This window comes from Bufo bufo, chromosome 4, assembly GCF_905171765.1.
Source record: "Bufo bufo chromosome 4, aBufBuf1.1, whole genome shotgun sequence".
Classification (NCBI taxonomy): domain Eukaryota; kingdom Metazoa; phylum Chordata; class Amphibia; order Anura; family Bufonidae; genus Bufo; species Bufo bufo.
In genome coordinates this window covers 348,728,124-348,753,150 of record NC_053392.1, presented here as the reverse complement: position 1 = coordinate 348,753,150, position 25,027 = coordinate 348,728,124, and the positions used below count along the sequence as shown (strand labels likewise).

Genomic DNA, 25,027 nt, shown 5'->3' with positions numbered 1-25,027 from the left:
CCTGAGAGGTAAGGAGATCCCCTTTACTCTTGACTACACCTACTACAGTGTATTCTTCCAGTGTCGCTAGTAGTCAAAACTTTTCTTGTGCCGTATAGGTTACTAGTAGTACAGTTACATTGAGCAGCATAATAAGAGAATCCGCTTTAACAAGATGAAAAAAAAAATGCATCGGTTCAACGTTACAATTAAAACTATACACAGCGGAAGAAATTAAAAAAAAATAAAAATGAAACATTTTACAACTTAAAATTATAATTTTTACTTGGAGATGTTCAATTTTCTGTGCGGTTGGGCCATTTTTTTCCTAGGCTGTAGAACCCCATTTACACTGCCCAAAAAAAAAATTGGGTGTTACATCAACAATGCTTCCATGCATTTGCCGTTCATCGGGGAATTGGCGGCCTCTTTACACAGGCCAATTATTGGGAATGAATAAAACCATTTAGGCTACTTTCACACTAGCGTTCGGGGCTCCGCTTGTGAGCTCCTATTGAAGGCTCTCACAAGCGGCCCTGAACGCATCCGTCCAGCCCTAATGCATGCTGAGTGGACGCGGATCCGCTCAGAATGCATCAGTCTGGCAGCGTTCAGGCCTCTGCTCCGCTCAAGCAAGCGGACACCTGAACGCTGCTTGCAGCGTTCGGGTGTCCGCCTGGCCGTGCGGAGGCAAACGGATCCGTCCAGACTTACAATGTAAGTCAATGGGGACGAATCCATTTGAAGATGACACAATATGGCTCAATTTTCAAACGGATCCGTCCCCATTGACTTTCAATGTAAAGTCTGGACGGATCCGTCTGAAATACTTTCACACTTAGAATTTTTTCTAAGCTATAATGCAGACGGATCCGTTCTGACGGATGCAAACGTCTGCATTATAGGAGCGGATCCGTCTGTGCAGACAGCAGACGGATCTGCTCTGAACGCAAGTCTGAAAGTAGCCTTATAATGGTTAAGGTGTTACAGTCGAAGTAAAAATGACAAAATAAACGTGGCCAGATTCAAAGGATTGTGCACAGAAATTGGGGTATCAATATGCAGCAGTGACACGGGGAATGCATAGCATTAAAAGTGATGGACAACAGAACCACATCGGCCATGTATGAATTGATTGAAGCCAGCCAATCACACCTACAGCCTTGCGGATGCGGCAGGTATCTATCCCATAAATGTTGAAAGGGAAGGATTGTTTGAATGCAAAGATTTCACAAAATCTCACTGTAAATGGCCCGATTTTCTGTGAAATGTTTCCAGTTGGCCAAATGATCAGACCTGGTATAGTCAACTTCACAGCTGCATCCGCAGCCAAGGTTCTGTTCACGGCTGTGTTGGAGGTTACAGTAGGAGCCTCAATCACAGATTCAGTCACAAATGCCGGAAAACCAATAGCATGCCATTTCTCCGCAAGAAAGTGACGGAAACCTGACGGATCCATTATAAGTCTGTGGCGGTCCATCATGTAACAGATCCGGGCTCATCAGTTCCTGTCTTACAGGCAATATAAATTAAAGTGAATTTTCTGTCAAACATTCACAGTGTTCATGAAAAAAATAAAGAACAACGCTAAAGCACCAAGTCAAGTGTAGCAATGCCGGGAGCGCATCGACTACACGCAGATCAAGTATGACGTCAAGTCAGTACAGAGCTAATAAAGTGATTAGTTCTCTTAAATATCTTCTGTACACATTGCACATATTTCACAAGTAACCTGGGCTGCAGATACTGTATGTATCCCTGAACTTTACCATGGAAATCCTAGAATATCTATGTAAACACCATTGCTCTTCAGCAGCCGTGCAGTAACATTCACGATACGGGGCTCTCTATACGCATAGTCCTCGGGAGCTAGTCATAAGAGGGCAGTTATTGGCAGTCTGATTTATGGGCTTTAAACAGTCCCGTGGTGAAGAGTAGCCTTCAGCTACTAAAGTGCAGAACTGTGGCTTCTGATAGTCACCGCTGTCCTCCACCGCCCATGTACTGTGCACCTTGGGCCTATCATAGTCACACTCTTCAATGTGTATGTTGTGAGGCGTTTGGTAGTCTCCACTACTGTTCTCCGCACTGGAAGAATGGAAAAGCTGACAGCAGAGAAGGATTGTTTGCGGCCAGAGATACCGCCGGGACATTGTAACCAGACTCTGGTGAGAACGTGTAGTCCCTCATATGTGGCGCTCAATGATGGGGGTGGCATACTCTGGCTCAGGATAACTGAGAGGCAGTGCGTAATCATTGGTTCTGAGAGGGCAGTCATAGTGGTTTTCTTTTTCCTGGCCTCCAAATGCATCTTTATCATCGTTGTCCATTGGCTTGAAGGTGGATCCCTTTCTTGTGACGGTGCCCGTGCCGATCATAAGGTTCTGCTCGTAATCTAAAAGAAAAAAAAAAAAAAAAAAAAAAAAAAAAAAAACACATTAAAAAACTTAAACACTGACCAGAGTCCTGGGAGATTGTTTAGCTCTAGTGATGTAATGAAAACTTACATACTTATTCTAGATCAAAATTACTATAAAAATCTGTTGAAATGAAAAAAATATAAAACCTGATTCTAAAGCAAAAGAGACAAATTCTGAACCCATGGTGGACAGTGAAGCATATCTCTCTCTATCTAAAAAAAAAAAAAAGAAAAAAGGGCAGCACTCCAGAATAAAAAATTTAATCACTCTTTATTCACCCATTCCACATGAGTGAATAAAGAGTGATTTAATTTTTATTCTGGAGTGCTGCCTTTTTTCAACTTACATTTGTGGGATTGGCCTTTCCCTGTGGGCCGTGCACCCATATACACCTGTAGGCTGTGCTGCCATTTTTTATATTATATATATATATATATATATATATATATATATATATATATATATTATATATATATATATATACACACCCACACACACACACACACACACACACACACTTTACAGCAGGGTTACCCAAATTAATTTTTTTTTCTAAATAACTTCTAAATCGCGGACATCCAAATTTTTTATTTTTTTTTACAAATTGAAAAACTAAAATGAATTATAAAAGATAAGTAATACAGGTCTATAGCTCAATATATTGATAACACCTCATTACCAGCATTTACTGTGAGCTTTAAAATGATAATTACCAGCAAAATATCTAGTCAAGCACCACCAGCATCAATAAAAAAAAAAAAAAAAAAAACACGAACACATCTATTTTTTTCACAGACACTGGAAACTAGGGACTGTCCAGAAATTTCTGGATGGTTGGCAACCCTGCTCTACAGTGCTCAGTTATATGTTGGTGCTGAATAACAAGTAAATCAATGAATACATTTCTGAGATGTGCCACAATTACATCTTTCTCTTCTCTTTTCATTCTTACTTTCACTAGAAATTCTCCACTATGATGGCGCTATGTTAATGAAATGACAGTACAAATATGTCTCTAGCAGATAAAGCTTCAAACTGATTTGTACAGTTTTCATTATACTATTAATAGATACACTTTTTCTATCAAATTTTCATGTTCTCTTCTTGTAGTTTTTTTTAAAAACATGCAGCACTTCACTGTCATGACAGGATGAACTATGTTGTGACATATGTGATCATCACATGACCAGATGGTTATTCATTCTCTAGAAGTGACTAGAGAACCCATAAAGGTTCACATATATTGACAGCAAGAAGAGATCTTGAAAAAGTAAGAAATCGATACAGAAAGTATTATAACAAAATCACAACTTTTCACTATGCAATTATAACCTGTACTTGTTGCAATCCACATTACCCCATTCATCAGGCACAGTTTATTAATCGTACTAACATACTGTAGGCATCGAGCTGTAAGCGGGGAGGGCAGTAAATGCCTCTTAAGGGCTTCTGTCACCCCACTAAACTTTTTTTTTTTTTTTGTGTGTACTTATAATCCCTATTTTGCCATATATTATGTTATTAATAATTTTCGTTCAGTAGATTTAGCAAAAAAACGTACTTTTATGATATGCTAATTACCTTTCTACCAGCAAGTAGGGAGTCTACTTGCTGATAGCAGCCGCAGAAAACTGCCCCCTCCTTCTGTCGATTGACAGGGCCAGCCGCGAAAGAGAAGACGTCATCAGCGCAGGCGCACTGAGGGAGTGCTGAGGAGGCGAGCCTCCTTCTCTCAGAGCGCCTGAGCCGAATCAACACAGGCGCGCGATTTTTGAAATGCTGACCATGGCCAGTCGGAGGAGGAGATCGCGGCTGGCCCTGTCAATCAACAGAAGGAGGGGGCGGTTTTCTGCGGCTGCTATCAGCAAGTAGACGCCCTACTTGCTGGTAGAAAGGTAATTAGCATATCATAAAAGTAAGTTTTTTGCTAAATCTACTGAACGAAAATTATTAATAACATAATGTATGGCAATATGGCAGGATAGGGATTATAGGTACACAAAAAAAAAAAAGAAAAAAAGTTTACTGGGGTGACAGAAGCCCTTTAAGTAGTTCATCACCGTCAATACCGGAACAGTGGCTTACCTGTTACCCTGGGTGTAAAAATATGTAGCTCAGCAATGAATCCTGGCATTCTGCCACAATCAATGGCAGAGACCACAGGACATAAAAGTAGCAAAACCACTTTAACCATCCCGCCAAGAACAACAATCTTCCTCATTCAATGTAAAGACTATGCAGTTTACAAGATCCAGATACAGTACAATGCCGCATTCTAAACACATTTTGACTACTTTTGGCTATGCATTACATTAGGGTGCGGTAAAGAATTTTATATGCAATATCCCCCTAACAGAGATACTGCACCCTAAAGCCCCTGTGCAGACTAGCCCTGTAACATGGATAAAGGCAGCACGCTAGGCCAGGCAGAAACTGCTGCTAGGTGGAAGTATGTGGGGTGTGGATTTCATGCCCAGGCATATGGAGTATGCTGAACTTCAGAGCAGGGCGGGAGGCGAAATGGAGGAAAGTATGCAGTAACACTTGTTTCTTACCTTCTGTGTCGCACTTGACAAGGTCAAACTTCTGCAGAATATCCTTGTCACAAGTGTAACTGATAGTGAACTCTGTGGACTGCTGTCTCATGAATGGCTGCTCGAGTTGCTTCCAGCAATCTGCACAAGAGAAGCGGGCTATATTATACTGGTCATGAGACACACCTAAGTAAAGCTTCAGGTAATTCTTGCTCACCACCATTTTGTTCTTCAGTCTTGTATGTGTCTGTTTTCAATCGTTTTCTGGAAAAGAGAACCAGCTTGATATATTAGCACAGGAGATGTACAGCCTAATCTATCACTTTATCAGTTACTGCTAGCCCCAGGCCCATACCCCAGGTGATATCGCTGAATACTATGGAGTAGTACGGCTCATGTAGCTGGGGGTCACGTACAGGATGGCTCAAGCAGAGAAATGCCATAAGTTTATAGAGCTGCCTTTGTAAAGCCTGCTGCATCGGAAATGAGACACTCAGCTCAACTGCACTGGGGTTAGGAGAGTATACTCTACAGGGGCGGACTGAGAACTTAAAGCGGCCCTGGACAAAAACCTAAAAGTGGCCCTATGCTGTAGGAGAGTCCGAATTGGCAGAAGACGGGCCAACACAAGTTAAAGGGGGCACTAGAACTGATGCTAATGTCTGTAAACTGCTGTCAAAGAAGTCAGCGCTGTACGAGTAAAATGCTAGTACATGCTCTAGTCATCTCCTGCCTGGACTACTGCAACAACCTCCTCTGTGGCCTCCCATCTAGCACTGTCGCTCCCCTCCAATCTGTTCCCAACTGTGCTGCCCGGTATATCCACCTCTCCCCTTGTTTCTCCTCTGCCAATCCCTTCACTGGCTCCCCATTGCCCAGCGAATTCAGTTTAAAATACTAACTACATATAAGGCCATCCACAACCAGTCCCCTCCTTGCATCTCTGACCTACTTTACCCATACATCCCCAAATGTAATCTCCGATCTTCACAGGACCTCCTTCTATGCTCTCCTCTCATCTGTTCTTCACACAGTAAATCTATAAGATTTCTCATGTGCATCCCCCATACTCTGGAACTCGCTACCCCAGCACATCAGACTCTCTTCAGGAAAGCCTACCACCTGCAATGAGCATGCTGTCACCCACAGCCAGGCGAGCAGGCTTTACCCTCACCTACTGTGTTCTACACCCTTCCCTTGTAGACTGTAAGCTCTTGCGGGCAGGGTCCTCTCCCCCTCTGTAGCAGTCTGTTAATAGTTTATTGTATTGTATATTATGTAAGTGTAACCCCCTCTTGATGTACAGCACCATGGAATTATCAATGCTTTCTAATAATAATTAAAAAATACTGTGTGAGGCTGTTTAGGCATTCAGAGGTTGGCAGCAGCAGGGAAATTTGTGTGCAGAGAAGAGTCAGACATTTTCATGGTGGTCTGGGCCAGAACACAAAAAAAGAGAAATCGGACGACTACAGTCAGAGGAGACATTGCCTGTGAGTCACTGGATGCAAATGTACCGTATACATTTTTATTGAGTAGAGTCAATGTCTGACCAGTATATAAAGGTATACGATGATGCACAGTGCTAAGCCCCTCTATTTAGCCTAGCGCATTATAATAAGTTGTGCTATAGATATGCCATCTCCAAGACAAAATCATATGTCTTGGGGCTTGTTCCCCCGATCTTTTAATACCTCAGCAGTACCCTGCCCAATGATGTCAACTATATAAACTAGCGAAAAGCTACATAGGGGCATTGTCCATACAAATTAGATTATGCTATTACTTGTACTCAGGCAAGTGAAAGTAGCACACCAACTGGGTGTGAAGCTCCAAATTGTGATAGAAACGTACCTTCTTGATATGCATATACAGATGACTGTTATAAATACACACACCACCACTGCCAATGTTGTAAAAATTACTATCAGTTTCCAGCCTATAATAAAAAAAATACAGACAATATTAGTTATGGATCCAATGTACCAAATGTTACATATATACTTTAATTAAATAGTGATTTACATCACAGTCTGAGTTGGCCTGACTGCTTGCAAACACTCAGCTCTCCTTAAAGGGATTTTCCAGGTATAGTAACTTCTAAGAAAAAGCCCTAGCTTGCACCGCCACCCAAAACATTCATGCTTTTCTGCTCCCCGGCACTACGGTTCTGCACACTGGCTCCCATTCCTCCATCTTCTGGTCCCCGGCTTGTTTTCTTCTGGCTGGGGTATGGACATAGCCGTATGTGCCACCTATGGCAGTCATTGGCTGCTCTGGACTGAAGAAAACAAGCCAGGGACCGGACGCTGGCGGAGCGTGCCAGCGCAACGGGCCGAAGCGGGTAAGTATGAATCTTTCAGGACGAGATACAGGCTAGAGTCCTTCCCTTAAATGTTAATATTCCCAGAAAACATTGGTCAGACATTTCCAGAAGGAAGGGCACAAAGCAAAGTTCCAAAAATAAAGATGCCACAGCATTGTTATTTCACAAGAAATCGAAGTAATTGCTAAATCAGAAATGTCAGGAGAGCAGACAGGTCCTCTTTACACCATGCCCCCCTTACTACAGTAGAGAACATGGACCTTTACTGATGCTAATGCTATTATCTGATAGCTCTCTAGAACATTTTTGAATATATGGAAATGTGCACATAAGTAAATCACCTAGTGAAACAAACTAGTATGGTGTATTCTCATTAGCTTTCCTGCTTTGTGAGATATCTGATACACATGTGAATACTGAATAGGTACCAAAATCATTTTCCTCAGAAGGAACGGGCTCAGTGATGTTCTTGTCTTCTTTTATGGCAACATTTTTTCGATTCTTCTCATTCGGCTTTTTCCACATGGGATGAGTGGATGAGTTGTGAGCTGCGGAGGTAAAACCAAGACGGACATTAGCGAAAGCTTACACTAATTCAGAAAGGGTTTCTTAGAATCTGGTCACTTCAAACATCACTAGATGCGGAGTGCATTAGCTGAGGAATTGCATGGCTACGAGCAGGTATAAGCAAAGCGACTGAGCGAGGCCTTTGTATCCCTGTAACACCCCATGCACTGTATGAATGTGCACTGGAGCTGTACACATAGTACTGAGCCATACAGTCTGTGTGCTCTGTATGTATAGTGATATCATCCCCTAAAAGCAATGCCACAATTTGTATTGAATGTCAGAAAAAGCATGAAATCTGTGGCACAATAAAAGGTTCCGCACACCTCTGAGGATGCCCCATTACTGCTTTGCACAAAATAAAACTGTAATATGTCCATTTGTATGAGGGTTTATGAAAAAAATAAAAATAATATAAATATATATATATATATATATATATATATATATATATATATTATCAGTTTCTTTATTTTACCAAAATGTATTTCATTGTGGGTAACATCACAGTAACAAGTTGAATAATACAGTATGTCAAATGTTGTGATCACTGTCCCCCCACAAAAACTTAAAATAAAAAACAAAACTGAAGTATATAAAATACTCCAATGTATGTAATACAATTAAAAAAAAAAAAATGTAATCAACTTCATATTCACATCAGGCTAAAAGGGGTTATCCACATCAGGCTAAAAAGGTGTTATCCACCTTCAGGGGCCTTTCGGCCAGACCACCTCTTTATTGGACCTGTCAGTCCCCCGCTGCTGCACTCTAGTCCTGTTTGCCAACAACCCATTTGATAGAGGTCCTGTGTGCAGCAGCGATGTGTCCCCCAAGCATCACGTTAATGGGTCACATGAGGAACATGTCTCAACTGCGGCCAGTCATTGGCTGCAGTGGCACACGTGACTCAAGTCAAATGGCATGGTGACAAGCGCCACCAAAACAGGGCAGTGGGGATTGAAGAAGCCAGTAGGGGAGTCTAGTCGAAAGGCCTCCGAAGATGGAAAACCCCTTTAAGCGCAGACATACATGGTGACATTTACAAGCAGAACAAGACATGGATACATCTGTACATACTTTGTGCAAGCGCACATCCCATTAGTTCCACTTTCATGGCTATCCTTTGGTTCCAGGTCCGTGGTATTATCCGAAGAACCCGAGCCACAACTGGAGGAATTAAGTTGTTACGAGTATGACCCTCAAAGTTTGAGTTGCCCTCCAACACCTTGAAAAACATACAAGTACATGAAAAATACAGTATGACACAGAAGCGGACAATAGAAATATTCTTCAATAAGGAAAAAATATATACAGCATGAATATTAAATTTGTTATTCTAAAAGGTATGTATTCTATAATTAATTATCCCTTAACTAGCAGTCATACAACCATTTCATATCAAAAGCTGATGCTGCGGGAAAAGAGCTAAAAGCAGAAGAGCATCCAGACCCGGATATAACATTGGCTTGAGACTAGAAGTGTCTACCAATTGCTCCCATCTTCCCCATTGAAATAATCATGAATGTTTGGCTGTGCATGTTTGTGAGGAAGGTGGCAGGAGGCAAGTCTCAGGCTAATTTCACCTCTGGGTTTTTGCTGGATCCATCATGGATCAGCAAAAACACTTCCATCATGATAATACAACTGTCTGCATCCGTTATGAACGGATCCGGTTGTATTATCTCTAATAGCCATGATGGATCAGTCTCTAAAACGGATCCGTCACCATTAACTTACATTGTGAATCGTGACAGATCCGTCTTGCTCCGCATCCCAGGACACCCTCAAAAACGCTGCATTAAGCTCTATTGTGTGCGTCATGGGAACACCGTGAAACGGAACAGAATGAATTTTTTTCCCTCTGACAATGAATGGGGACAAAACTGAAGTGTTTTCCTTGCTATTGAGATCCTATGGCGGATCTCAATAGCGGAAATGGAAAGCACAGGTGTGAAGATAGAACTTTAGTGCTGCCAGAGTAGCTGCTGCCACTTTTCCATTTGTAATACACACAATACTGAACTCCACACAGATTGCCACCCACTATATTAGGCATGTTATCAATTTTAATTGTTCTCGACTACTGTCGAGGGGCGTAGCTACAGGGGAAGCAGCCGCTTTGGGGCCCTGACCCAGAAGGGGCCCATCCAGGGGGAAGAGGACTAAAAAACTTTGTCAGGGCCCCCTCAACAGTATTACACAATGAAATTATATACAGTGGCAGTATAGATAGTGTAGAAAATGGATGGAACAGCTGCCGGGCCTGGTCTGAGAGAGCGATCTTTAGTAGTCACAGGAATGGGGGCAGCATGAAAGGAAGGGGTTATGAAAAAATTACTGGGGGAGGGGGGCCCCATTCAAAAATTAGCTGTGGGGCCCAGTCATTTCTAGCTATGCAACTGATTATACGCATATATGTCCCATTGGGCATCATGTAATTTACATGCAGGAGTGTTTCTTCCAATGTAATATTTTATGCACTCTGTTAAAGTTGCCTACTTGCTTTTGTGCCCTAATAAAGATACGAAAAGCAATGGAGCAGGGCGCAGACTAGCGAAATGCGGCTTTACTTTGGTGGAAGGTAGTGGCTGATAGGGTTAACTTAGTGGTAAGGAGTTCAGCAGGGGTGGAGCAGCATTTTCGCACCAGGGTTTTAAGGCAGCGAGGGGAGTGGCTTATGGCGTTCGGAACGTGGAGCAGAAGTTGCAGGACATGTCATGGATTCCCTCGAACAACTAATTGCGCAGGTTAGGGCCGCAGCGGCTAATCACGGGCCAGAATGGGTGCAGGAGACCCTCCTACCCTCCATGGGGGTAGGTCAGTTGAGGGGGGCCCCCAAAAAGTTCGGTGCGGGCGAGGAGGTCTAGGCCACTGGAGAGACTGAGTCCCGACATTACTCCTCTGGTTCGGCGGCGCTTAGGGAGCCCCTTAAGGGACCCTCCAGCGCGACGGCAGGGATGTGGTGCTAGCGCGGCCCGCAGCCGCACTGGGAGGAATCCCGCATGGCGGCCGGGCCCTGCGGGAGAGGGAGGGGTTAACCCCCTCCCCTTCTCCCTGGTCACACAGGAGGTAGGAGATAGTTCTGCAGCAGGATCAGAGGTTGTTAGGGTAATCGGGCAGTTCAGGAATTACTGAAGGGGCTGGCGGTGCTGTTTGCACGGGTCGGGTCTGTAACAGGGGCGTCTCCGGCAGCGGTTTGGATGTCGTCTGCTTTGGCTGGAGTTGGGGGGCTCCTGCAGCTGACGGGTCTGGGGTTGCTGCGGGAAGTGCCGTTCCCTCTGCGGTCACAGCGCCCAAGGTTTCGGTGCCATTAGTTCCACCGGCGGTTGAGGCGACGACTAGTGGTGGGAAGCCGGATACAGTAAATGTGGTCCGGTTGGCGGATGTGGCCAAAGGGGAGGTGTACGTGTGTTTTGAGGGGCCAGTGGGGACCCACTTAAAACCGGAAGTGAGGGAAAAGATTTATAAGGATGAGTATGTAGAGATCTTTTCCTTGCTCCTGTTAGAAAAGTTTAATTTGGATAGGGTGAAGCCGGACGAGAGCAAAAAGGAGGATACCACGCACATTTATGAATTGGTTGCAGGCGTTTGCAATCTTGGCAAGTGTATTCAGGAAAAAAAAAGTGCCGAAACATTTTTCTGCGCTTTTCGCCTATATGGATTCCATAGGGGAAGCCTATAGGGTATACAGCGGGATAGCGCGGTTGATACGATGAAAAGTTCCACCAGGCAATCCGGCCAAGTATACGGTGGGATCATAAAGATATTAGTTTGTGGATGCGGCTTATGGCGGCTCCGAAAGGGGGCGCTCAGCCCTTTCGTGGGGTGTCAGGGGGACTTCGGCAGCAGAGTCGCCTTCTGGCAGTAGAAAAGAAAGCTGCTGGCAGATTAATGAAGGGTACTGCAAGTTCCTTTCTGACTGCCGATTTAAGCACGAATGCTCCTGGTGCGGTGGGGCCCATAGCATCTCTCGGTGTTTTAAGCGGGTAAAAGGAAAGTGTGCAGAAGAGGTCTGACGCCGGTGAGGGTGGACGAGAAGCTCCCCTTTCTAAATAGTTACCCAGACAGGGCAGCAGTGGAACGGTTATGGATAGGTTTTGTGGAGGGGGTTCACATCCAGTGTAATTCAGTTGGGTTGGGTGGCAGAGTTCGGAATTTGGTTTCAACGCTTTCTCGGCCGGCGGTTGTCAAGGAGAAAATTGAGAAGGAAGTAGGGGGTGGGTCGGGTCATGGGGCCTTTTCGGGAAACGCAGTTACCAGGGTTGCGCGTATCTCCGTTGGGGCTGGTACCGAAGAAGGAGTCAAACAAGTTTCGGCTCATTCACCACCTGTCCTACCCTGCTGGTAGTTCGGTGAACGACGTTATTGACTAGGAGCTCTGTTCCGTGCCCTGCACGTCCTTTGATGAAGCGGTCGCTTGGGTTCGCCGTTTGGGGCAAGGCGCGTTGTTAGCCAAAACGGATCTAGAGGCGGCTTTCCGTTTGCTTCCGATACATCCGGATAGTTTTCACCTGTTGGGTTTTAAATGGGAGGGGCAATTCTATGTCGATTGTTGTTTGCCTATGGGTTGCGCAATTTCGTGTTCATTGTTCAAAACGTTTAGTTCATTTCTTGAATGGGTGGTTAAGCAGGAATTGGGATGGGATTCTGTGCTTCACTACCTGTACGATTTTTTGTTTTTGGGGCCAGCTGGCGCTCGTATTTGTTCTATTCTGTTGCATACGATGGAGCGTGTTGCGGCGATGTTTGGAGCGCCGTTAGCACCAGATAAAATGGAGGGGCCAGAGACTTCGGTAAAATTCTTAGGTATCGTTATTGATACAGTAAACATGGAATGTCGTTTGCTAGAAGAGAAAGTGGCCGATCTAGTTGCAGAGGTGGGTCGGAGAATGCGGCCGAGGGTAAAGTTGGATTAAAAACCTGGATTATAAGTGGAGGTTCGCGAGTGGCGAATATGGTGTACTAGGTTTGCCTTCTAGGATCCCTTCACGTCATTCGGGGACATGAACTGAAGGAAATGTTAAATGTTGGATTAATGTTACAATGGTTACAAGATATGTTTATAATTCATGGTAATAATAATTGTATTGTTAATAAATTGACTCTACGGCCTTTACACCAAGTCAGGCTGATGAGTCTTTTTTGGGTTAATGGTGGTAAGGGATACAAGCCAGAGGATCTTCCATCCCAGGAAGTCATATTTGAATTTTGTTTATTGCACGGATCAACTAACTTTTTAATATCTGATGTACATTATATAGGGGGGGGGGGGGGGGGGGGGGGGGGGAGTATGTACAGATCGGAAATGAGGGTTCACCTTTTCTTCAGTGCTCAATGCTCCCTTGTAAGTTCGCCACTTGGATCCATCTCTTTTATAGCTGATGATATAAGATTTCACGTAAAAGTTAAAGTTTGGCAATGTGGATCCTGTAGTTACAATACCTAAAAGAAAACAGCAAAAGACTGATGTGTTAATATCCAGTAAAAATTGGCCATAGGCAAACATCAGTAATGACATATATATGTATGTATGCATGTTCCAGACGTGAGTGCTACTGCCTTGGGTTGTGGAACTGTATATACACTAAGGAGAGAATTTAACAAGCCCTACTGCAGAATTGGCCCAGCTATGGACATTACATTTTGTCCACACATCACATTAAGATCCAGTGGAAATGTAATGTCTACGTGGACTGCCATAGAAGCAGGAAATAAGGTTCTTCTTTCTTCCAGAAACAAGAGAGTGTCCAACCACCTCTGCTGCTGAGCTAAACTCGCAAAGAGTTTGAGCGGTAGCGGTTATTAGACCATCTACAATCTTATGTCTGTCTATGGCCAGCTTATCCTCTATGCAACTAGAAAAGAAATCACCACTTACCAGTTATTTTCTTTTTGTCTCCTAAATCAATTTCTAGCCATTCACGGTCGGACTGATGACTGGATGCCCAAGATACACCTGGGGTGTTGAGATGTGCCTTTCCAGCAGACCACTGTATCACTTCACCAGTCTCACCGCTCCACTCCCAGGATGAGGTAGCTGAAAATTTGTCGGCTCCATTTCCTCCAGTAAGCGAAGTGCTGCAATCTTGACAGAATAACAGGTAAAGGTTATAAGAATAAAGCTCTCTACATGCTCTTATTCATGAATAATGGCCTTCATTACTGGCCTAAAGGCCCGATGTAGCAAGCAATTGTTGGGAAGGAAGCTTTCCTTCCTGACAATTGCCTGCTCATCAGTGAAGAAGACCACTGCATTTACATGCAGAGTTCTCCTTCACAGTATGGGGAGGAGTGATCACTAATGCCATCGCTTGTCCCCATACATAACAATTGTTTGCCGGCAGCAGAGGCTTTTTAGACAGCACGATCTGCTGTCGGCAAACAATGATTTAGGTGACCGCATGAAAGATCCAAATCACCCGATGAACAAGCGTTTCTGGAGCGATAATCAGCCCAAACACCGGGCAGTGTAAAGGGGCCTTAAAGGGTTTCTGTCACCTGAAAAATGGGTATTAAGCTGGCCGACATTAGCGATGTGCTAATGTTAGCTAAACATAACTATAAGAAAACAGGTCAGGGTGATCTCTTGGCACATCTTTATATTCTAAAGATGACCCAGGATGGTCACCATCTTCTTAATGCTTTCATGGTAACTGTATGAATACACATTTTGCTTAAAATGGGCGCTAGACGATTTTGTTTTTCATTGACTGGCTAATATCACATTTATGGTCAACCATGATCTAAATTTACCAAAATGCAGGCATATATAACCCTGAGAATGTTTAGAAACTATCTATCATACACTATACATGTAATCTTACAGCACATACAAAGACAGATGTGAGAGGGTGAATCTAGGACGGTACATCAGAACAGCAGCCCTGAAGGCAGACTCAGAATGTGGAATTTGTGTAACCTTCACACATTGCCTCAACAAGCTAGATATTTACAGAGCAGCTACAGAAGCCTCCTGGCCTTCGGGTGACTGATTCCTCAGTCCTTTACTTTCTTTTGCCAGACAATGCCAATTACTGAACTGATACATGCAAAAGTAATAAACTATATTTCAAATATGAGACCAACCGCAGAATGGGGGCCTCGGAGTATAGGAATTACGGTGTTGGGCCTGCAACTTCAAGCTCCATGCAAATATATACATATGTGTGCAATCATAGTAACATAGTATATAAGGTCAAAAAAACACATTTGTCCATCCAGTTTGGCCTGTTATCCTGCTAGTTGATCCAGAGGAAGGCAAAAAAACAAACAAAAAAAAACACTGAGGTAGAAGCCAATTTAAAGGGGAAAAAAATTCCTTCCCGACTCCAATCAGAATAACCCTGGATCAACGACCCCTCTCTAGTAGCTATAGCCTGTAATATTATTACTCCAGAAATACGGTACATCCAGGCCCCTCTTGAACTCTTTTAGTGAACTCACAATCACCACCTCCTCAGGCAGAGAGTTCTATAGTCTCACTCCTCTTACCGTAAAGAATCCTCTTCTTATGTTTGGTGTACATACCCTTCTTTTCCTCCAGGACAGCAGAGGATTGGTCCCTCCACAGTCCTAGGGGATAAATAGGTTTTGGGATAGATCTCTGTAACTGTCCCCTGATATATTTATACATGGTATAAGATCTCCCCTCAGTCCTTTTTTCTAAAGTGAATATCCCTAATTTTGATAATCTTCAGGGTAACTGTAGTCCCCCATTCCAGTTATTACTTTAGTGCCCCCCTCCTCTGAACCCTCTCCAGCTCTGCTATGTCTGCCTTGTTGACTGGAGCCCAGAACTGTAGCACAGTACTCCATGTGTGGTCTGACTAGCGATTTATAAAGTGGTAGGACTATGTTCTCATCACGGAAATCTATGCCCCTTTTGATGCAAACCCATTATCGTATTGAAAGTAAAAAAGAGATATAGGAATAGCTCACCCACTCGCATCCACTGTGAGGTGCTCTAGTCCTATATGTGAACCACCCTTCACGGCTAAAAAATACATAAAATGTTGGAAGGACTGTGCACTCCTCAACACATGGAGTCTATGGTTTAATTGCAGATCACAAAGTTTATTATGGGTAACTAAAAGGTTAAAAAATTAATAAAATGTGCAAATCAATACACTATAGTAACAATCACAGTCTGGTATCAGTGATGACAAATATTCAAGGTAAAAAGTTCACTTTATCAATGTTGCAGATCCTTGAAAAAATAGCAACAAGAAAGGAACCTCCTTCTTATTCGTTGGATTGGATCTTTTTTACTACGAATAAGAAGGAGGTTCCTTTCTTGTTGCTATTGTTTACCTTGATATATTTGTCATCACTGATACCAGACTGTGATTGTTTACTAATAGTGTATTGATTTGCACATTTTATTAATTTTTTAACCTTTTATGTACCCATAATAAACTTTGTGATCTGCAATTAAACCATACGACTCCATGTGTTGAGAGTGCCAGTCTTCCAACATTTTATCCATTATCGTATTGGCCTCGGCAGCAGCTGCCTGACACTGGTTTTTACAGCTTGTGCTACTTTCACACTAGCGTTTTGTGCGGATCCGTCATGGATCTGCAAAAACCCTTCTGTTACAATAATACAACCACATGCATCAGTCATGAACGGATCCGGTTGTATTATGTCTTCTATAGCCATGACTGATCCATCTTAGACACTATTGAAAGTCAATGGGGGAACGGATCCGTTTTCTATTGTGCCAGAGAAAACGGATCCGTCCCCATTGACTTACATTGTGTGCCAGGACGGATCAGTTTGGCTCCGGTTCGTTAGGCGGACAGCAAAACACTGCAGGCAGCGTTTTGGTGTCAGACTCCAGAGCGGAATGGTGACTGAAAGGAGGCAAACTGATGCATTGTGAGCGGATCCTTTTCCATTCAGAATGCATTAGGGCAAAACTAATCCATTTTGGACTGTTTGTGAGAGCCCTGAACGGATCTCACAAACGGAAAGCCAATACGCTAGTGTGAAAGTAGCCTTAGTTTGCTGTTCATTAAAATTCCTAGGTGCTTTTCCATGTCAGTGTTACCCAGTGTTTTACCATTTAGTATGTACGGGTGACTTGCATTATTCCTTTCCATGTGCATAACCTTACATTTGTCAGCGTTAAACATCCTCTGCCACTTATCTGCCCAAGCCTCCAATCTATCCAGATCCATCGTTAGCAGTATACTGTCCTCCTAAGTGTTCAGTGTTACTTTACACAGTTTAGTGTCATCTGCAAAAATGTATATTTTACTGTGCAAGCCTTCTATCGATCATTAATAAAAATAGGGCCCAAATGCTTTAGAGAAGTCCAGATATACGACATCCATTGATTCGCCGCTGTCAAGTCTAGAACTTACCTCCTCATAGAAACTGAATAAATTAGTTTGACATGACTGATCACTCATAAAGCCATGCTGATATGGCCTTATTTGCTTATTTTCTTGAGGTACTCCAAGATAGCATCTCTTAGAAAAACTGTTTACCCACGACAGATGTTAAACTTACCAGCCTATATAGTTTCCAGGCTCTGTTTTTGGAGCCTTTTTGAATATTGGCATTACATTTGCTATACGGCAATTTTGTGGAAAACTCCCTGTCAGTATACAGTCCTTAAATATAAGAAATAAGGGTCTGGCTATGACATTACTTAAAGGGAACCTGTCACCGGAATTTTGTGTATAGAGCTGAGGACATGGGTTGCTAGATGGCCGCTAGCACATCCACAATATCCAGTCCCCATAGCTCTGTGTGCTTTTATTGACTCATCTCAGGTCAATTTGCATATGTATCAAATTGTTTTTTTGACACAATAAAAGCACACAGCTATGGGGACTGGATATTGCGGATGTGCTAGCGGCCATCTAGCAACCCATGTCCTCAGCTCTATACACACAATCCCGGTGACCGGTTCCCTTTAATTCTCTTAGGATATGGGGGTGTATGCCATCTGGTCCTGGCGATTTGTCTATTTTAATCTTTTTAAGACACCGCTGTACTTCTTCCTGGGTCAGACAGGGCACTTTTAATGGGGAATTAACTAACATTCTGCATTTCATCTGACAGTTTATTTTCTTCAGTGAATACAGCGGAGAAAAAAAAATATTTAAAGGGAACCTGTCATGTGGATATTTGATTATAATCTAACTAATTATATACAATCATTAAGTACTAAAAAGTGCCTTAGATGTATTCACTTACTGGTGTGACAGATGGTTACCTCATAATATACACACAAAGATGCCGCATGCTAATGAGCTGATTTGAGTCCAGCGTGATGTCATTGAGTCCAGCGTTTATTTAATTCAGAGATATAGCCACTCCCCTGCCCACCTGCTGCTGATTCATATGGAAAGTAACTGTCACTCAGCAGCAGGTAAGCGGGGAGAGTCAGGAGCTCATGAATATTCAGGACTCATCATTATGAGCTGGAGCTTTTCAATACAAGATATTGGCAGATTGACTGGGTCAATTAAAGAAAGTGACCCAGCATTTTGCTAAGAGAATCAGTCACTTATTTATGTTGCCCCTAGTTAGGACACCATAAAACTGGTGACAGGTTCCCTTTAAATAGCTTTGCTTTCTCCTCATCGCTCTCTGCAACTCCCCCTCATTACTCTGTAGAGGGCCAACACCTTCAGATTTATACTTTTTACCATTTATATAATTGAAAAACATTTTAGGGTTAGTTTTGCTCTCTTTGGCAATTAATCTCTTGGTCTCGTTTGGCTGCTTTTATTTGTTTTTTACATATTCTATTTTTTTCCTTACAGTTTTTCAGTGCTTCCTCGCTACCCTCCTGTTTTAGTGATTTAAATGCTTTCTTTTTGTCATTTATTGCTTTCTTTACAGTTCTATTTATCCACATTGTTCTTGTTCCTTAACCTTTTATTCCCATCAGTTTGGCTTTAAGATTTAGATTGCACTTAACACCATTAAAGAAGCACTCCATTTTTTTTTTTATTTGTTTCACCCCGACAGTGGCATCCATAAATTTTTAACCTTATTATTAGGAGAACCTGGTCATGTGATCTCAAGTCTGACAGCTTGCTCTACTGTGTAAAGAGGAACTCGGTCACTCCCTGTGGCTGACTTCCTGTGAACTACTGACCAATCAAATCCCTCCTGGCAGCCCTCAGGCGCCTCCTCACACTCCTCTGTATACCCCTGTATTCTAGTGAAGACAAAATCTCTCCTATCTAAAAGGACCATGAGTGCAGATATATAGTAGGTAAGTGTATACAGTGGTTAGCTGCAGTTATATAAACCTCCTGACTCACATTGCCTGTACTATCTGTGTGTGCTGACTCTCCAGTATAGTTCTAGAAGATGTAGTTTCATGCTGTTCCCTCTGCCTCATGTATGGAAGAGCTGACAAAGGAGAGAGAGAGAGGACAGGGCAGAGATGGAATGGAGTCCTAGCAGTGTGAGGGGATAGCAGCTCTGTGTCACTGATCTGTCATGGCTACCGTCAGAGGACACAGCAGTGCAGTGTTGCGAGACTCAGCCACCTATGTCTCTGCAAAGCCAAGCATTATCGGAAATGTAGTATTCATTAGAAAAACCATATCTGAAGGGAGATAGAATCAAGATGGCTGACAAACCACAAATTGCACATCAAACAGGTATACATAAGGCATACACAAGCCCCATCTTATTCTTTAATAATGGTCTATCCTGCACTATATAGGCAAAGAAAAATAAATAGTGTACTGCTTCTTTAATGTGAAATATGACCTCCAATTTACAGAATACAGAAGTGCAAACACAAGGACACATGCAGACGTTTACAGTGCAATTTTCTTACCAAGACTGTTAAACACAAATCTCCGTTCTGAAAGTGAGCCACTGCGAGAAAAAAAAAAACATAAGAGAAAAGCGATAAGTAGCAGCCAGACAAAGCATTCTTTCAAAAGCGGGTAATCTCATTATGTGACAGAGGTACAAAGTGCTGCTTCTATTAAGGTCTCCAACACAGATGACAGATGACCATTGAACAAGGCTTTTCTTTAGGCCTTTGCCCTGTCTATGTTTGTATAGTCTTCACAGTGTCACAGATTATTGTCATGTTTATTCAGTTTTTAAGGGTGGCATTTAAAGTACCATCTTATGGTGATTCAACAGCTGTTCCCAAGACAGTGTCTTCAGAGATTGGGGTCATACGAATATGCGCTTTCCTCAAGTGTCAGGATTAAAGCCTGTATTACACCAGGCGATTGTTAGGCAATCATTGCTAATGATCGTTCTTATGAACACTCGCTAGCGATTATCTGGCAGTATAATACTGTTGCTCATTCATTGGGCAATCCAAATCTTTTGACAGGTTAAAAATCATCGTTTGCCAGCGGCAGATTGTGGTGTCCAATTACGATCTGCTGCCAGCAAACAACTGGATAGCATGGGGATGAGCAATGGTGTAACAATCACTCCTCCCCATGCTGTGGAGGAGATCTCTGCATGTAATAGAAGCGGTCTCCTCCGCTAGCGACCAGGCGATTGTTGGTAAGGAACGTTTCCCTCCCGACAACTGCTGGGAGAATCGGGCTGTCTAATACAGCCTTAAGAAAATGAAAACGCAAATTTTCTGAGATGTCTATACTATCCTCTGCCTTCTCTCAGCTCACCAAGCACAGTGCCGTACATTGTATAGCGGCTGTGTTTGGTATCGCTGGTCAGCCCCATTCACTTCAAAGGGGCTGAGCTGCACCAAGGCCATGTGACCGATGAACGTACGGTCACATGGCCATAGCATAGCTGCGAGAAGGCTGCAGCATTTCTGCGAGCGCTGGTGCCTTCTCAAACAGCAGGGGTCCCAAGTGTCAGATCCCCACTGAGGATAGGTCATCAGTTCAAAAAAATTGTAGAAAACCCCTTAAAGTTGTCCAAACATACAAGATTAAAATGGTCGTTTTGGACAGTTTTTAACACTCAAATATGAGGTCAGATTAGAAAAATTTGGCCCCAGTCAGCTGAAACTAGACTTTAAATTCAGACGATCATTTGGCATTTTTGAGAAGCATACTCCTGGAATCTTGGCAGTGTATTTGCCTCCATCTTGCTTGGTCTCATGGGCTTTCAGCAGTTGGCCATGGTTCCTAGTGCTGAATAGGAAATCTCCTGCTGCGCTCCAGGATCTGATACTGCTCTTTAATGTAATACTTGCTGTAGCAGCGGAGTACCCCTCTCCACCTCACTGCTCCGCAAACACCCCAGACATAGTGCCAGAGCCCAGATATGTTTATGTACCACTGTATTGGATGGGACATGTGTCATGTCTTTACTGGTTGCCCAGTAGTTGGACATGGTGTTGATGGGATCATTTATATGAACGATCCCAAAAATGACTGATTGGCCACATTCTGGCAGATTAAAATCTGATGTGTATGGCCAGTTTCACCCACGGACTTAACATAAAACCACAGATAATGTACTGGACAGTAAAGTGTAGCCGGTAACAAACAGCTCTGATCAGAATGCGTGTGACCTTCTCAACAGTACAGCACTAATAGAATGTCTGTAGTGGAGCATTAGTAAACTGGGGCACCATGCAAGCCAAAGTTGTTTTGGTGACTAATCTATGGCCATAAACGCTGTAAATGTGAGGACACTCTGCCCTTCCACAGATAGGAGAATAGAAGGAATCCCTGCCTGTGACCCCTCTGGTATTTGAACTGCATTTACCTCCCTTCATCTAGATAAAACTTTAGTATTTAACCCCTAACAATGCCCATTATGGGTCTATGAAAGAGGATACTATTGTGTGCCCACACACTATAAGGGGACTGCTAATTGCTGCAGGCAGAGTGACAAGGTCAGGGCCGCACAGTAAGGAAGCCATTCATAACTTTGCTAGATCATTACAGATCACGCTTGCAGACTAACTGCACATTACCATGTCATGCAAGTAATCTGAAACTCTGAGGTCTGATATCTGAGAACAGCTGACAAATCAGATTTCACATATAGGTCTGGAGGTTGTCCAGTCCCAAAATCATTTTTTTTAAATATGCGCTCCTAACACCCCTCACCATGCATACATATGCCCCCTATACCTGTTTTTCATGTCTGCGCTTTCCTTCCCCCCTGGAAGACATCACATTATCCTGGCAGATCTGTTTATTTTCCCCTTTTCTTGTTTTGTTGAATACATAACTTTATTGATACACAATCCTGGCTGCACTGCACAGTGATGAGTCACAGGCTGGACACTCCCCCCACTCTGCACTGTCTGCAGCAGCTCCACCCACTACAATTCCTGTGTCCATGTTACTACACCCAGACATGATTCTACTTCTCACCCAGTATCTAAATCCCATCACTGACCGTCCACGGGCTCTGCCTTCACATGTGTATCTAATCCTATCCTGTGTGATACAGCCTGCTGAGCAGTGTATCTAATCCCATCACTGACTGTCCACAGGCTCTTCCCTCACATGTGTATCTAATCCTATCCTGTGTGATACAGCCTGCTGAGCAGTGTATCTAATCCCATCACTGACTGTCCACAGGCTCTGCCCTCACATGTGTATCTAATCCTATCCTGTGTGATACAGCCTGCTGAGCAGTGTATCTAATCCCATCACTGACCGTCTGCAGGCTCTTCCCTCACTATCTCCAGAGTGTGATAAACAGCTGGAATCAGCAAGCGTATCCAATCACATCTGTATCTAATCCTATCCTGTATGTGTGCCTGATACACATCCTGTGCGATACTGCCTGCTGAAGTGTATATCTAATCCCATCTTCTATGATACAGCGTGCTAAAATGTGTATCCAATCCTATTTTGTATGATACTGCCTGCTGAGCTGTGTATCTAATCCCATTTTGTATGACACAGCCTGCTGAGTGGTGCATCTAATCCCATTTTGTATGACACAGCCTGCTGAGTGGTGCATCTAAGCCTATCTTCTATGATCATGCCTGCTGAGCTGTGTATCTAATCCCATTTTGTATGACACAGCCTGCTGAGCTGTGCATCTAATCCCATTTTGTATGATACTGCCTGCTGAGCTGTGCATCTAATCCCATTTTGTATGACACAGCCTGCTGAGTGGTGCATCTAAGCCTATCTTCTATGATCATGCCTGCTGAGCTGTGTATCTAAACCCTTATGAACACGACCGTATCCATTTTGCGATCCGCATTTTTTGCAGTCTCATTGAGTTCTATAGATTTGAGGTCCTCATTTTGAAGACCAGAATAGGACATGTTCTGTCTTTACTGGAACTGACATACAGATGTAAAAAACACACTGATGACGTCCCTGTGCTTTCTACATCCGTATGTCAGTTATGCGAAAGATAGAACAGGTCCTATTCTGGTCCTCATAATGCAGATCTACAACCCATAGAACTCAATGGGACTGCAAAAAAATGTGAATCGCACACGGACAGTAACATTATTTAGTGGATCCACGACTTGCAGACCGCAAAACAGATACGGTTCTGTGCACGAGCCTCATCACTTATCCACAGTGCCCCCCATAACAGTGACATCCACATTGCCCCCCATAACAGTGACATCCACAGTGCCCCCCATAACAGTGACATCCACAGTGCCCCCTTGTTTGCCATCCAGTGCCCCAGTGAAATCCAGTGCCCCCATGTGCCATCCTCATTGCCCCAAAGTGCCATCCTCATTGCCCACCCCACCATGTGCCAGTCAGTGCCCCCAGTGAGATCCACAGCATAGCAATCATCCACTGTGGCTGATCACTATGCTCTCACTCCTGCACAGCACTTACATCGCACTGTGCAGGAGCCAGTACAGGCTTCACAAAGAAGCCTGTACACTGCAGAGAGCGGCCGGCAATCCCACGCATGCACACTAGCATTCACATAGTGCGCTTGCGTGGTGAGTGAAGACGGCCGCTCAGCGCTTTCTTCAGCAGGAGGCGGTGACGTCACTCGTGACGATCCGTCTCCTGCTCAAAAACGGAAGAGAAGACAGGAAGACAAGAAGACGGACTTCGGCAGGAAGCAAAGAAAAGCCATCTGGAGTGACCAGTGACCGGGAGGCAGATCTCAAGAACGGCTGCACTGTGGAAAGTAAGTATGTGACCAATAATCTTTCCTCCACAGGTTAGCTTTTAATACCCAAAAAAAAGGTTAAGCCCGTATTACACTGCCAGATGTTCGGGCACTGCGAGCGGCGATGGACGATAACACATTTATCGGAGCTTGTTTGCACCAACAGGCAGATGCGAGCTGAATGGGGGAGGAACGATCGCTACTGCAAAAACTGCAAAACAAGTGTTTGCTCGATTATCGGCTGCTTGATTATGTGGACCAATTCTCAGGAACGAGCATTGACACAAGCGCTCGTTCCCAATAATTGGCCCAAAAATCATGTGGTCTAATAGGGCCCTTAGGGTCCCTTCACACGCAATTTTAAATGTTGTTTTATATAGAGTTTTTTAAGTCCTTTTTTTAGGATAGGTCATCAGTATCACATATCAGATGTATGCTTGAGCCGCAGTGCATCGGAACCAAGATCCAGAAAACCACAGCCCCATACACTGCGCTGTGGCCATGCCTGGTTACTGCAGCCCTCTCTCATGCCTGTAACTGGGTCTAAGCCGCAGTAACCAGCCACACCACTGCTGATCAGCTCAAACAGCTTCAGCGGGGTTGCCGAGAGCTTGAGCCCCGCCATTCCAATTTTGATGACTCAAGGATAGGTCATCATTAGGGCTCATTCAGACGGCCGTATGAATAAGTCCGCATCCGTTCCGCAATTTTGCGGAATGGGTGCGGACCCATTCATTTCAACGGGGCCACAAAAGATGCGGACAGCACACAGTGTGCTGTCCGCATCCGTGGTTCCGTACCGCGGAAAAGATAGACCATGTCCTATTCTTGTCCGCAATCGCGGACAAGAATAGGCATTTTCTCTTATGGTTGCGGCCATGTGCGGTCCGCAAATTGCTGAACGCACACGGCCGGTATCAGTGTTTTGCGGATCCGCAAAGCACTACGGCAGTCTGAATGGGCCCTTAAGAGTCCTGGAAAACTGCTTTTGAAAACATAAAACGCATGGGGGGAAAAAATGCCTCTGAAAAACGTATATATATGTGGAACCAGCTGCTGCCCATACACAAAAGATAAAAGTCAGGGAAAATGCAGACTTTGATCATTTCAGCCGACTGTTTACAAATCAGATGATCATTCATGATAGTTGACCACAGATT

The 25,027-nt window shown here is 43.7% G+C and overlaps 1 protein-coding gene across 1 annotated transcript in view; it reads right to left on the bottom strand.

Moving 5' to 3' along the window:
* Nucleotides 1-949: 949 nt before the first annotated feature.
* The window catches only part of DCBLD1 (discoidin, CUB and LCCL domain containing 1), a 65,232-nt gene continuing 41,154 nt past the window's right edge, over nt 950-25,027 (bottom strand). The window contains 12 exon segments of the mRNA XM_040428917.1: nt 950-2,077; nt 2,080-2,112; nt 2,115-2,168; nt 2,171-2,374; nt 4,955-5,074; nt 5,151-5,197; nt 6,788-6,872; nt 7,688-7,807; nt 8,907-9,054; nt 13,147-13,271; nt 13,708-13,914; nt 19,645-19,685. Of these exon segments, the coding sequence (XP_040284851.1) occupies nt 1,827-2,077; nt 2,080-2,112; nt 2,115-2,168; nt 2,171-2,374; nt 4,955-5,074; nt 5,151-5,197; nt 6,788-6,872; nt 7,688-7,807; nt 8,907-9,054; nt 13,147-13,271; nt 13,708-13,914; nt 19,645-19,685 (1,435 nt within the window). The 3' untranslated portion in view covers nt 950-1,826.